This window comes from Bufo gargarizans, chromosome 6 (assembly GCF_014858855.1).
Source record: "Bufo gargarizans isolate SCDJY-AF-19 chromosome 6, ASM1485885v1, whole genome shotgun sequence".
Taxonomy (NCBI): Eukaryota; Metazoa; Chordata; class Amphibia; order Anura; family Bufonidae; genus Bufo; species Bufo gargarizans.
In genome coordinates, this window is record NC_058085.1 from 112,861,901 (window position 1) to 112,877,404 (window position 15,504).

Consider the following 15,504-nt stretch of genomic DNA (forward strand, 5'->3'; position numbering starts at 1 on the left):
TCTTATCTTATGTGTTTTTTTTTGTTGTTTTTTTTTATTTGGCCTGGAAAACTGTGTAAGGATATTTAGTCAGTATTTTGTATCATTACTTGTAAGCTAAAGCCAGGAGTGGGTCCAACATAAAGATAAGGCACAAGATCTTTCCATCATATCTTTTCTCTGCAGGTTTCATTCTTGGTTTTTGGCTTACTAATAATGATGAAAAATAATGACCACACACTGACCGTGTGAACACGGCACTAGTCAAAGCCATTCATTACACGAAGGTACAAGTTTAGTATTTCCAGCTCTATCTCGTAACTCTCAATATCGTAACTCTACCCTATGATCGCCATTTAACCTTCCTCTAAATCTGTATCTGTCTCACAATCACTGATGGAAATCGCTGACCAAACACAGATTTGACAGAGGACAGTAAAGGCCCTATTACACGGACCGAATATCGTGCAGATTCTCATGCATGCGAGTGAAAATGAACAAGATTTATGTCATGTAATAAGTATGAACGATTCAAAGACCAGCGACAAAGCGCTTGTTTCTTGTCCATGATCTTTCAGCATGCTAAAAAATTATCGCTCCTCAATAGATCCGTTCATATAATATGGAGACGTCTACTCGCTAACGGCCTCATACATGACTTTTGACCAAGCATCGGTCCCCCATCTCTACATGTAATAACAAGGAAGGATTTAAAATCGAATGAGTAACGACCGCAAGTACGAACGATTATCTATGTGCATAATAAGCAGAATTTTCAGAGTTAACGAGTCGCTACATCTTCGATAGTTTATTGTGATCTGTATGACATCTGCTGGTGTACCAGTACTTTAAGAGCCAAATGCTGGTCACATTCAAACTAAACACGTGAAATACTTCAAACTACTTGAGTTCTGAAAAACCATGAAACGTTGCATGTACAACCGTTGCGAAAAGGCCTGCAATCCTCCATTGATGCAAGGCTGGGGTTACACGGCGACAAGAAAGTCGCGCAACACTTGATCTAATCATTGTGTAAAAAAATCCAGGTCTGATTGATTTTGTGTAGTCGTGCACAACTTTTACTTCATTGACTTTAATGTAAGTCTCCATGGCTGTGTGTTTTACCGCAAAATAGTTCTAAAACAGTTGCATGACACAATTATTGTAGCCCTAGCCTAATACACTTTGCCAGCAGAGCCTTACCTTGTTTCTGATCTCCACTGGCTACTTCTGAAAGGTACCGATAATAATCCCCTTTCATTTTCAGATAGAAAACCTTGCTTTCCGGTGATGTTGCATTTGCAATCAGATGCTTGTCCAGCAGGTCCTGCAGAAAGAAATTCAGTGTCCATGAGGTCCCAATGAATAAAGTCAAGAGAGGTAAAAATTTACACTAAGATTTGTTTGCAAAAAATAAAATGTCTTGAGCTGCAGTAACGCTGTCAGACCACTAAGTGGCACTGCAGTTATTAAGAGGCCACACAAGTGGGAATCGGCGGCAGTAACAATTAGGCTGATTACACACAATGCAGATGGTACATGTTTTTTTTAATCCCATTTATTTTCAGTGAACAAATACAACCCCTGCCCCCCCCCCCCCCCCCCCAAAAAAAAAGCCTTCTAGCTTTCCCTAATCTAGAAGCATTGCAACTTGCATAAAATATTCCTCAGAAAGGGGCTGTGCAAGAATGGAGGCAGAGGTTTGGTAACGTTCCCCCCCCACTTGGCCAGACCTGTAAAGGGAAGATTACTTACCCGCTTCCCAGGCTCCACAGTCTTTCTCCTTCATGTCTGCAATGTTCTGCTGGGCTCCCTTGATGTCAACATCTGGTTTGACATCACTGCAGCGGTGACCGGCTCCCCTTATGTCATGACAAATGGTCACATGTTGCAAGGGACTTCAATCTCCGCTGTGGCCACTGATTGGCTGTGGCAATGTCAAACTGGATGCATACAGCAATGGAGCCCAGTGGAACATCACAGGCCGGGGAGAGGGAGCAGGGAGCCAGCGCCGGGAAGCAGGTAGGTAATGTTACCTTCACAAGTTGGGTTGGGTGAAAAAGTTTGCAAACCCACCCTTCTTGCACGAGCACTTTAAGCACATGGCTACATTCTACAGCCAGGTCCATAAATATTGGGACATCTACACAATTCTAAGATTTTTGGCTCTATACACCACCACAATTGATTTAAAGTGAAGCCAACTAGGTGTGCTTTAACTGCAGATTGTCAGCTTTAATTTGAGGGTATTTACATCCAAATCAGGTGAACGGTGTAGGAATTACAACAGTTTGCATATGTGCCTCCCACTTGTTAAGAGACCAAAAGTAATGGGACAGAATAATAATCATAAATCAAACTTTCACTTTTTAATACTTGGTTGCAAATCCTTTGCAGTCAATTACAGCCTGAAGTCTGGAACGCATAGACATCAACAGACGCTGGGTTTCATCCCTGGTGATGCTCTGCCAGGCCTCTACTGCAACTGTCTTCAGTTCCTGCTTGTTCTTGGGGTATTTTCCCTTCAGTTTTGTATTCAGCAAGTAAAATGCATGCTCAATTGGATTCAGGTCAGGTGATTGAATTGGCCATTGCATAACATTCCACTTCTTTCCCTTAAAAAACTCTTTGGTTGCTTTTGCAGTATGCTTTGGGTCATTGCCCATCTGCACTGTGAAGCGCCGTCCAATGAGTTCTGAAGCATTTGGCTGAATATGAGCAGATAATATTGCCCGAAACACTTCAGAATTCATTCTGCTGCTTTTGTTCCATTGGCAGCCATACATGCCCACACCATGACACTACCACCACCATGCTTCACCGATGAGGTGGTATGCTTAGGATCATGAGCAGTTCCTTTCCTTCTCCATACTCTTCTCTTCCCATCACTCTGGTACAAGTTGATCTTGGTCTCATCTGTCCATAGGATGTTGTTCCAGAACTGTGAAGGCTTTTTTAGATGTCATTTGGCAAACTCTAGTCTGGCCTTCCTGTTTTTGAGGCTCAATGGTTTACATCTTGTGGTGAACCCTCTATATTCACTCTGGTGAAGTCTTCTCTTGATTGTTGACTTTGACACACCTACCACCTGGAGAGTGTTCTTGATCTGGCCAACTGTTGGGAATGGTGTTTTCTTCACCAGGGAAATAATTCTTCGGTCATCCACCACAGTTGTTTTCTGTGGTCTTCCGGGTCTTTTGGTGTTGCTGAGCTCACTGGTGCATTCCTTCTTTTTTAAGAATGTTCCAAACAGTTGATTTGGCCACGCCTAATGTTTTTGCTATCTCTCTGATGGGTTTGTTGTGTTTTTTTCAGCCTAATGATGGCTTGCTTCACTGATAGTGACAGCTGTTTGGATCTCATCTTGAGAGTTGACAGCAACAGATTCCAAATGCAAATAGCACACTTGAAATTAACTCTGGACCTGCAATTGGGATAATGAGGGAATAACACACACCTGGCCATGGAACAGCTGAGAAGCCAATTGTCCCATTACTTTTGGTCCCTTAACAAGTGGGAGGCACATATGCAAACTGTTGTAGTTCCTACACCGTTCACCTGATTTGGATACAGGCCGGCCACTAGATCACCAGGGTAAGCGGTGCGCAGGCGCGGCCCATGGATGAGGACGGCGATCGGTGTCCGTATCCATGGGCAGCGACTATAAACAATTCAATTGGATTTTTCAATTTTATTAAAAAGCTAGAAGATTTAGAAAATGCATTATATTTAGGAAAAGGCTCAGGGGGGGGGAGGATAAAACAGAGTCCCAGCCACCCGAGAAGAGTCATGGTTATTCATGAATTCTTGCTCTCCCTGCCCACCTGCTAATTACTGACAGTCTTATACCTAGTTTTCTCCCTTTCTGTCTAGGAGAGACCTGCCAGCCATCAGCAGGTGGGTGAGAGTGCAGGAGATTATGGATAACCAGGACTCTTCTCAGGTAGATGTGACTCTTTGCAAGACCTGGGCTGCAATGATTATGATGCTGGTTCTCAGCAACCACTGACTTTTGGCTGATGAGTGACACACTGCTGAAATCAGCATTTCTGTCTTTTTTTTATCCTGCCCTCCGTGAGGTCAGTTCATAGCAGGTTCCCTTTAACAATAGGACGGTGCTCACAGCTGCTGGCACCGCTGATCAGAAGGCTAAAGTAATTTACATGTTAAATGCGCAGACATGGCTAAGTTTTACTAGTAACTAGAAATTAGCGAATTTCATATGTTGAAATTCGTTCATGCTTCGTTGGGTGGTAAAAGGTGAATTGCGTTATGGATTCCATTACCACGGACCATAACGCAATTCTATGACAGAATGTCTTTAGAGGCATTCAGTTATTCATTCCGTCATAATAGAAGTCTATGGGCTACAAAACGGATCCGTCCCATTTCCGTTATGCAGGGGAGAACTCGGCTCGGGTCCCGGGTGTCGCACCCCTGCAGATCTAATACTGATAACCTATCCAGAGGATAAGTCATAAATATCTTTTACTGGATAACCACTTTAACCCTTTGCTACACAACTGCGAATATTTTTTTTAATAAAGACCAATAAAAAAAAAGTGATTTTTTTTTTTCCAAAATGAGTAAAATGCAATAAAAAAAAAAAACATGCCGCCAAAGGTGTACATAGCCATTAAGTCCTTATTTGCACCTTTATATAAAAAATTTAAATAAAATGTGTATATTTTATATAAATATATATAATATTTTTTTTCTAACTGAGCCATGGACCATGAAATCAAGGGCAGCATTAGGATACCTTCACAAGTTTTTTTCCATGTAGATTGCGATGTGCAAAAACCGCAGTGTAATACAATTCCAGCAAAGTGTATGAGAATAGACCTTTCTCGTACACTTAGGCCTCTTTCACACAGGCGAAATTTCCACGCGGGTGCAATGTGTGAGGTGAACGCATTGCACCCGCACTGAATCTGGACCCATGCACTTCTATGGGGCTGTGCACATGAGCGGTGATTTTCAAGCATCACTTGTGCGTTGCGTGAAAATGGCAGCATGCTCTACTTTGTGCGTTTTTCACGTCAACGCAGGCCCCATAAAAGTAAATGGGGGCTGCGTGAAAATCGCAAGCATTCGCAATCAAGTGCGGATGCGGTGCGATTTTCACGCACGGTTGCTAGGAGATGATCGGGATGGGGACTCGATCATATATTTTATAACATGGTCATAAGAATGAATAGTAAAATACAGAATGAATAGTAAAATAGGGCTCGAGTTAAAAATTAAATAAAAAATAATTTAAATCCACTTGTTCGCGCAGCCGGCTTCTCTGTCTTCATCTTTGCTGTGCAGTAGGAAAAGGACCTGTGGTGACGTCACTGCGCTCATCACATGGTCTGTCGCATGATCCATCACCATGGTGATGGGTCATTTGATGGACCATGTGATGAGCGCAGTGATGTCATCAAAGGTCTTTTACCCAGGTCCTGAAGAAAGAAGTGAAGCCGGGCTGCGCGAACAAGTGGATTAATTATTATTATTTTTCTTTTTTTTTTAACCCCTCCAGCCCTATTTTACTAAACATTCTGTATTAAGAATGCTATTATTTTACCTTATAACCTGCAGGGAGCCGACTAAGGCTGCTTTCACACTAGCGTTCGTCGGTCCGCTCGTGAGCTCCGTTTGAAGGAGCTCATGAGCGGACCCGAACGCCTCCGTCCAGCCCTGATGCAGTCTGAATGGAGCGGATCCGTTCAGACTTACATATGGCTCAATCTTCAAGTCCCCCATTGACTTTACATTGAAAGTCTGAACGGATCCGCTCAGGCATCTTGCGCACTTAGAAATTTATTAGAAAAGAAAAGTTATTAATGCAGACGGATCCGTACTGAACGGAGCCTCCATCTGCATTAATATGATCGGATCCGTTCAGAACGGATCCGATCAAGCGCTAGTGTGAAAGTAGCCTTAGGCAGCCAGGGCTTCAATAGCGTCCTGGCTGCCATGGTAACCGTGTCAGAGCCCCAGGCTCCTGATCGCAGCTACTTGTCATACAGGTCGGAAGCCGGCTATGTGATTCTGCAGCCAACTCCCGCCTCCTGTATATGAATGAATGAGAGAGTTATTTTAATTGGTGGCGCAGTGCGCCCCGACCCCAATATTAGACATTGGTGGTGCAGTGCGCCCCCCCCCCCCCTTCTCCTCCACAACTGCCACAGGATCCCCTCTCCCCTTCTCCTCAGTGGCAGTTGTGATCGGAGCCCCAGCAGTGTAAGCCTCCCTGCTGCTGTGTGCACAAAGCACAGAGCAGCAGGGACAGTGTGAGCTCCTATTCACCCTGATCGAGATCCACCAAGGTGAATAGGACAAGGGTTCTAGTCCCTAAGGGGGCTAATAGTAAAAAAACAAAAACATAAAAAAACACCAAAATCTTAAGTATAAATTAAAAAGAAAGATTTACACAAAAAAATACACGTTAACAATAAACATTCATTTTCAGCAGATTTGTGTAGGATTAAAAAAATCTAAATAAGAAAATTCATAGAATATTGGTATAAATCATCTCAAATTTCAACATGTCTGACCCCCCTCCCCCCAGGAGAGATTCTGTCTCAGGTGTCTGGCAGGGGAAGATTCCCCTGGGGGGGGGGGGGGGGGGGGGGGGGGGAGAAATAGCCGACGGCTGAACAAGTGTATGTCTGGCTATAGACCACAGAGTCGGAGACTTGTGGCACTGTATGGATAGATTTAGGTACATTAACAGCCATTACTGAGACTCCCTCCTGAACATTGCAGATCTCTTGCCTGTGATAAAAGTGTGTAAGAGGCTAAAAGTTACTCACAGATACACAATTGTGGCCATTTTGCATTTTTCAAACCTTCATCTTATATGAGAAAGTGAATATTCTTCAGCACTTTCTATAACATCTTCATGGATCTTGCCACAAAGACGAGTGGCGAGACATGAGCTGGGGCCTGAACAATGTGACAAACCAAGAGGCGGCGGGGGTCAGCAAAGCTTGGGTGCTGGTCAGAGACCTCTATACCGTGCCCCTTCACTACAGCTTATGTGCGGTGTAGTTTTATGTCAGTGCTGTGCATATTACCAAAACATCCGTGCAGATATCTTTCAGCTCGGCCTCAATCTTTTCACGGTATTCTCGTGCCATCTGCTGTTTCTTCTCATTCCCCTCGGTCTTCGTCTCGATGCTGGAGATGACGCGCCAAGAGGATCGGCGGGCACCTACGACATTTTTGTAGGCGACAGAAAGCAGGTTTCTCTCCTCGTTAGAGAGCTCGCCGCCCTGCTCGGTCACGGCTTTCATGGCAGCCGCCATGTCGTCATAACGCTCAGCCTGCTCAGCCAGCTTGGCCTTCTGTACCAGTTCACTCTTGTCCATGATGAAATCTAATGGAAACAAAGAACCAGATTCTTAATGAATATCCTATAAAGGAGACATTGTGGTGGTCAATCATGCCTTTGGAAAAAACACAAGGAAAAAGTGCTGTTGGAAACAGATAATTAATATTATACATACCAGCAAGATCTGACAATAGGTGAAATAAACACATAAAAAAAATAAATTAGGGGTTGTCTGAGGTAATTAGAAATCTCAGACAAGCCCTTTAATTGCCTAGAATAAAAAAAATATATGAAAAACAGGTCATACTCCCTTTCTTCAATGCCTTTCTCTTCAAAAGCAGCTCCGGTGATGTGCTGGTATACAGCATGTGACCACTGCAGCAAATCACCGTGCTCGGCAGTCTACCTGCACTTTGCTGTGCACATGACAATGTAGGTGGACCGCACGTGATCGGCTGCAGTGGTCATCTGCCGTATACCACCACATCACCACTGCTGTTTGTAAACCAGACGAGAGCCGCAGAGATCAGTGCTGGAGAAACGGGTGGGAATAACATCATTTTAGGCAGTTAAAGGGGCTGTCCTATTTTTATTGACGATAGCAAATCGATAGGGGTCCAACACCTGGGACCCCCGCTTATCAGCTGTCTGAAAAGACCACTGTGCTCAAAGCTCTGGGGAGCACAGAGCCGTCCATCAGATAGAGGCCGTGCTTGGGGCTGTATATGATATTGGGTCACCCCTTCAACCTAAAATGTTCCCCCTGCCACTTAACTGCCTTAAAATAAAAAATCCTATACTTACCTGTCTCTGTGCAGCGGTGACGTGCAGTATACCTGGATTTAATGGCATGGGGCATATGTTCAGTTAACTTGGACAACCCATTTAATATTACACTTCAATACTAATATATATATATATATATATATATATATATATATATATATATATATATAATAAAAGTATCCCCAGTTATAGCGGAATACAGCTCCCTGACATGCACTGCAGAGCTGATCAGGGCCTGCTAAGACCCAGCAGCAACCCAGTGATCACCGGGACAAACACAGAAAGCGTCATGACCGTTTACTGATCTGTACACACTGTGCTCAGCGAGTGCCATGCATGCAGCAACCAGAAAGGCGGGGACTGTTTTAGGCTACTTTCATACTTGTGTTCAGAGCGGATCCGCTTGGTGTCGGCACAGACGCATCCGCTCCTATAATGCAGCCGATGGGATCCGTTCAGAACGGATCTGTCTGCATTATAGTTTAGAAAAAATTCTAAGTGTGAAAGTTGCTCAGGCGGATCCGTCCAGACTTTACATTGAAAGTCAATGGGGGACGGATCCGTTTGAAAATTGAGCCATAGTGTGTCACCTTCCAAACGGATCCGTCCCCATTGACTTACATTGTAAGTCTGGACGGATCCGTTTGCCTCCGCACGGCCAGGTGGACACCCGAACGCTGCAAGCAGTGTTCGGGTGTCCGCCTGCTGAGCGGAGGCCAAACTGATGCATTCTGAGTGGATCCGCATCCACTCAGAATGCATTAGGGCAGTACGGATATGTTCGGGGCCGCTTGTGAGAGCCTTCAAACGGAACTCACAAGCAAAGCCCGAACGCTAGAGTGAAAGTAGCCTTAAACTGCCCCTGCCTTCCCTATGGGGATTCTGGCTGTCTCTGAGAACCTGCCCCTGCACAATTTCCCTGCAGCAGCAGGCTCAACAGGGATGTTCAGAAACCCTCTTGCAGAGTGAGGTGTGGACCAGTCAGACGGTTGAAGCGGTTAACCGATCTAGAAATGGTTAATTATGGATATTCCGTTTTATAAAAGATTCTGTAAACCAGGATACAAGAAATAAAACGAATCGGATTCAGTGAAATTATTTCAAGCCAATGTATGCGACAAGATTTCTTCCCTGCAGCAATTCTCTGATCATGTTAGGCCATGGATTTGTATGGTGTGGAATCGTGGATCAAATGTAATTAGCAGGACTTGCCCTGAGAGGATTTACTGGTGACATGTAGACAATTAGCTGTCATCTGATCACTGCTCCTCAGGCACTGGAAGGCCACATAGGGGATGGCGTCATAATGGATGGCATGCTGGAGACAAACCTTACATGGCACTTAACCTAACAAGAGGACTGTGTGGCGATACAGCGCTCAGTGCCATGAAGTGTCACTCGTCACTGTCTCCCCGGCCTCCTGTAGCTGAATGCATTGATCTGCACAGAATGTAGGGCTGCAAGGTGTATGTGAAGGGCTTGTATGAGATCAAAATAAAGGTGTCTGCTTTAGTTTTCCCTCAAGAACAGTGCCACTCATAGGCTGTCGCTGAGTATTGCAGCTCAGCTCCATAGTTTAGTGGCACCGTCTTTGAAAGAAGAGCTCATATTTTCATGCTGTGATCACATCATTGAGAGAGTTAACTACCAGGGTTAGAGAACAATCCCAGCTGTTGTGTCTAGAGTATGACTGTGTATTACAGCCGTCCTCAGGCAGTAAGGTGCATGGCTTTCAGTGCAATGTTGACCACCGTGTTGCACTGAACACTTATAAGGGGGTGTCTCACTTCAGTAAGTAGCATTTATCATGTAGAAAAAGCGTTAATTATGCTTACTGGTAATTGGATTTTCCAATAGCCTCCCCAATGGCACTGACAGGAGGGTGCTCCCTGCCCCTAGGACAGGAAGCAACACGGAAGCTCAATCTTTAAAAGGGCCTCTTCCCCTTACCTAATCAGTAAATAACAAAGTACACGGTAGTGATGCAAGAACAACATTATATTAATCAGACTGAAATACAAGAATGAACATGAAATTATAAATCCAAGGAAAACCATAATTAACCCCTTAAGGACTCAGCCCTATTTCACCTTAAGGACTTGGCCATTTTTTGCAAATCTGACCAGTGTCCCTTTAAGTGCTCATAACTTTAAAACACTTTGACTTATTCAGGCCATTCTGAGATTGTTTTTTCGTCACATATTGTACTTCATGACACTGGTATTGCATAAAAAAATACCTAATTTACAAAAAATTTGGAAAAATTTGCAAATTTCAAAGTTTCAGTTTCTCTACTTCTGTAATACATAGTAATACCCCCAAAAATTGTGATGACTTTACATTCCCCATATGTCTACTTCAGGTTGGAATTATTTTGGGAATGATATTTTATTTTTTGGGGATGTTACAAGGTTTAGAACTTTAGAAGCAAATATTGAAATTTTTCTGAAATTGACAAAAACCCAATTTTTAGGGACCACTACAGCTCTGAAGTCACTTTGCGAGGCTTACATAATAGAAACCACCCAAAAATGACCCCATTCTATAAACTACACCCCTCAAGGTATTCAAAACTGATTTTACAAACTTTGTTAACCCTTTAGGTGTTGCACAAGAGTTATTGGCAAATGGGGATGAAATTTGGGAATTTCATTTTTTTGCCTAATTTTCCATTTTAACCCATTTTTTCCACTAACAAAGCAAGGATTAACAGCCAAACAAGACTGTATCTTTATTGCCCTGACTCTGCCGTTTACAGAAACACCCCATATGTGGCCGTAAACTACTGTACGGCCACACAGCGGGGCGTAGAGTGAAAGGTGCGCCGTATGGTTTTTGGAAGGCAGATTTTGCTGGACTGGTTTTTTGACACCATGTCCCATTTGAAGCCCCCTGATGCACCCCTAGAGTAGAAACTCCCTAAAAGTGACCTCATCTAAGAAACTACACCCCTCAAGGTATTCAAAACTGATTTTAAAAACTTTGTTAACCCTTTAGGTGTTGCACAAGATATAATAGAAAATAGAGATACAATTTCAAAATTTCACTTTTTTGGCAGATTTTCCATTTTAATATATTTTTTTAAGTAACAAAGCAAGGGTTAACAGCCAAACAAAACTCATTATTTATGGCCCTAATTCTGTAGTTTACAGAAACACCCCATATGTGGTCGTAAACTGCTGTACGGGCACACGGCAGGGCGCAGAAGGAAAGGAATGCCATACGGTTTTTGGAAGGCAGATTTTGCTGGACTGGTTTTTTTACACCATGTCCCATTTGAAGCCCCCCTGATGCACCCCTAGAGTAGAAACTCCAAAAAAGTGACCCCATTTTAGAAACTACGGGATAAGGTGGCAGTTTTCTTGGTACTAGTTTAGGGTACATATGATTTTTGGTTGCTCTATTGTACACTTTTTGTGCGGCAAGGTAACAAGAAATAGCTTTTTTGGCACAGTTTTTTTTTTTGTTATTTACAACATTCATCTGAAAGGTTAGATCATGTGGTAATTTTATAGAGCAGGTTGTCACGGACGCGGCGATACCTAATATGTATACTTTTTTTTATTTATGTAAGTTTTACACAATGATTTCATTGTTATAACAAAAAAAGTTTTAGTTTCTCCATAGTCTAAGAGCCATAGTTTTTTCAGTTTTTGGGCGATTATCTTATGTAGGGTCTCATTTTTTGCAGGATGAGATGGCTGTTTTATTGGCACTATTTTGGGGTGCATATGACTTTTTGATCGCTTGCTATTGCACTTTTTGTGACGTAAGATGACAAAAAATTGCTTTTTTTAAACCGTTTTTATTTTTATTTTTTTACGGTGGTCACCTGAGGGGTTAACTCATGTGATATTTTTATAGAGCCGGTCGATACGGACACGGCGATACCTAATATGTATACTTTTTTTAATTTATGTAAGTTTTACACAATGATTTAATTTTTGAAACAAAAAAAATTATGTTTTAGTGTTTCCATAGTCTAAGAGCCATAGTTTTTTCAGTTTTTGGGCGATAATCTTGGGTAGGGTCTCATTTTTTGCGGGATGAGATGCCGGTTTGATTGGCACTATTTTGGCGTACATGCGACTTTTTTGATCACTTTTATTACCTTTTTTTGGGAAGTAAGGTGGGCAAAATTTAAATTTTCTCAGTTTTTATTTTTTTATTTTTATGGCGTTCACCGTGCGGGGAAAGTAACATGACCGTTTTATAGATCAGGTCGTTACGGACGCGGCGATACCAAACATGTGTAGGGAATTTTATTTTTTTCATTTCTAATTAGTGATAAGTGTTTTTTGATTTTCACTTTTTTTGCACTTTTTCTTACTTTTTTTTTGACCCAGACCCACTTGGTTCTTGAAGATCCAGTGGGTCTGGTGTCTGCATAATACAGTACAGAACCTATATAGGGTTCTGTACTGTATTTTACTTACACTGAACAGATCTATGCTTTCAGCACAGATCTGTTCAGCACCATGGACAGCAGGACGCCTGGGCAGGCGTCCTGTTGCCATGGGAACCTTCCCCGTCTGCCACAACTTTGCAGACGGGGAAGGGTAAGGACTGGGGCTTCGGGGGGCTGTCTGGGGGCTCTCTCCCTCTCCCATCGGGGGGCTGCAAAGGCACAGCAGCCCCCCGATGGGAGAGGGAGGGAGCCGCATCTTACTGTTAACTCTTTCCATACAGCGGTCCGTACGGACCGCTGTATGGAAAGGGTTAAACGGCTGACATCCATTCACAGATGTCAGCCGTTTATACCAGGGTGCTTATACCCACTAGAAGCCAACGATTATTCGGCGGGAGGCGGGCGGGGGATCGCGATCCCGCCTGCCGCACCGCCCGCCGCCCACACCGCCCGCAACACCCCCCCCCCCCCTGCACCTCCCACCAGGCTAAAATCATGCAGGGGTGCAGGGGGGGGTGATCACTATATATTTGAGCCACACTAAAGTTTCTGATCGCCGCGGTCAGGGACCGCGGCGATCAGAAACAGCAGAAATAGCAACAAACCGCAGGTCTGAATTGACCTGCGGTTTGCTGCGATCGCCGATACGGGGGTCATATGACCCCCCCAGGCGTTGTGACAGGATGCCGGCTGAATGATTTCAGCCGGCATCCTGTGCGGATTAACCCCTGGGGCGCCACAATCTCAATTTAAACTCATGACGTACCGGTACATCATGGGTCCTTAAGGACTCGGGAAACATGCCGTACCGGTACGTCATGGGTCCCTAAGGGGTTAAAGAGGACCTTTCATTACGATAAAAAAAATCTAAACTAAGTATGCCGACATGGAGAGCGGTGCCCAGGGATCTCCCTGCACTTACTATTATAACTGGGCGCCGCTCCGTTCTCCCGGTATAGGCTCCGGTATCTTCATATTTTCGGCTCAACTGGGAGGAGCCTGCCGGCGTCTCCTTCTTCCAGGCTGTAGTGCTGGCAAATCGCAGCTCTCAGCTCATAGCCTGAGAGTTTTTTTTTTTTACTCCCAGGCTATGAGCTGAGTGCTGCGATTGGCCAGCACTCCAGCCTGGGAGAACAAGAGCAGGCTCCTCCCAGTTGAGCCGAAAATATGAAGTTGGCAGAGATTATACCGGGAGAACGGAGCGGCGCCCAGTTATAATAGTAAGTGCAGGGAGATCCCTGGGCGCCGCTCTCCATGTCAGCATACTTAGTTTAGATTTTTTATTGTAATGAAAAGGTCCTTTTTAAGTGCCGTTGGGGAGGCTATTGGAAAATCCAATTACCGGTAAGAGCAATTTACCCTCCCCCAACGGCACCGACAGGAGGAATAACAGGAGTTTTACTAGGGTGGGAATACGGTAGAAAGAATTCAGCGCTCATAGGATAAATCCTGATTATGCATGACATTTAATTTATAATGGTTGAAGTCATTGGATTTGCCCCCAGCTGCTTTACAGATTGTTTAATCGAGATGGCCGCATTCTCTGCCCAAGAGGTCGACATAGGGCCCATTCAACACGGGCAGAGTCCCTTTGGAGGATCTAGGTTCTTTTGAGCATAAGAAAGAGAAATTGCCTGCTTTAGCCACCTTGCAATGGTGGCTTTACTGGCTGCCTGACCTTTGTTAGGCCCCTGAAACTGAAGGAGGAGGCGATCCGATTTTCTATCTTCTCTGTAGATTTTTAAAGCCACTTTCACACTGGCGTTTCTGGGTCCGCTTGCGAGATCCGTTTCAAGGCTCTCACAAGCGGCCAAAAACGGATCAGTTCAGCCCCAATGCATTCTGAATAGATAAGGATCCGTTCAGAATGCATCAATTCGGCTGTGTTTGGTCTCTGTTGTGTTTTTGAGGCAGTCACTAAAACGCAGCTTGTAGCGTTTTGGTGTCCGCCTGACGATGCGGAGCCAAACGGATACGTCCTGACTTACAATGTAAGTCAATGGGGACGGATCCGTTTTTCACTAACATTATGGTGCAATTGAAAACTTATCTGTCCCCCATTGACTTTCAATGTAAGTCAAGACTTTTTTTTTATGAATAATGCAAACGGATCCGTTATGAACGGAAACAAGCGTTTGCATTATCGGTGCGGATCCGTCTGTGCAGATACAAGACTGATCCGCACCAATCGCGAGTTTGAAAGTAGCCTAAGTTGGCAAGCACACAACGTCTCACATCTAGGTTATGAAAGCGCCTCTCCAGGTCTGTTGAAGGTGATTGAGTCTTTCACCTAATCGGAGCATTTTAGACTGCTCAGATCAGGTTATAGACTCTTTGACCCTCATTACAATGGTACCTTTCTTTTCTGTGTCTCTCATCCAGATATGAAGGTGCCCAGGGGCGGCGTTACTGGGGGATGTGCCCAGAAAAGAAAAACAAAAAAAACACACACCTCTTTCAGCCCTCTGGCCCACCCTTCTGTCCTATTACCTCCTCCGCCTCCAAGCAGCGAAAGTCACGAGCGGCACCAGAGGACGACGGGCCGGCTGTCTTTAGTTGGCCGGCGCATGCGCAATATGAAAAGATGTTCCTCTGCCCATAATGGGCAGAGCAGAGTGCAGGTGCAGGCCAGTTCCTAGCCTGACTTCTTCTCTTGCCGCTCGTGACATCCACCGGCTGGAGGAGGTAATAGGACAGAAGGGCGGGCTGAAAGGGGTGTGTTTTTCTGGGCACATCGCCCAGAAACGCCGCCCCTGGGCACCTTCAGAAGCTCATTTGAAAAGAAAGGTACCATTGTAATAAGGGTCAAAGAGTCTAAAACGTGATCTGAGCGGTCTAAAACGCTAAGATTAGGTGAAAGACTCCCTTTAAGATTATATTATTGTCTAGGATCCTAAGATAAGGACGACAGCAAGAGAAGGCCTGTATTTCCCTCACCCTTCTTGCCATTTTTATGGCTAGGAGAAAGGTAGTCGTTAAGGTCAGGAGTTTGAGAGAAATTCCTTCA

The 15,504-nt window shown here is 44.3% G+C and overlaps 1 protein-coding gene across 1 annotated transcript in view; it reads right to left on the reverse strand.

Annotated features, from left to right (window-relative positions):
* YWHAB (tyrosine 3-monooxygenase/tryptophan 5-monooxygenase activation protein beta) overlaps positions 1–15,504 on the reverse strand; it is a 39,693-nt gene that overhangs the window by 16,348 nt on the left and 7,841 nt on the right. Inside the window, exons 2-3 of the mRNA XM_044296084.1 lie at positions 7,047–7,348; positions 1,183–1,306 (exon numbers count right to left, since the gene is read on the reverse strand). Of these exons, the coding sequence (XP_044152019.1) occupies positions 1,183–1,306; positions 7,047–7,340 (418 nt within the window). The 5' untranslated portion in view covers positions 7,341–7,348. The remainder of the gene's footprint in view (positions 1–1,182; positions 1,307–7,046; positions 7,349–15,504) is intronic.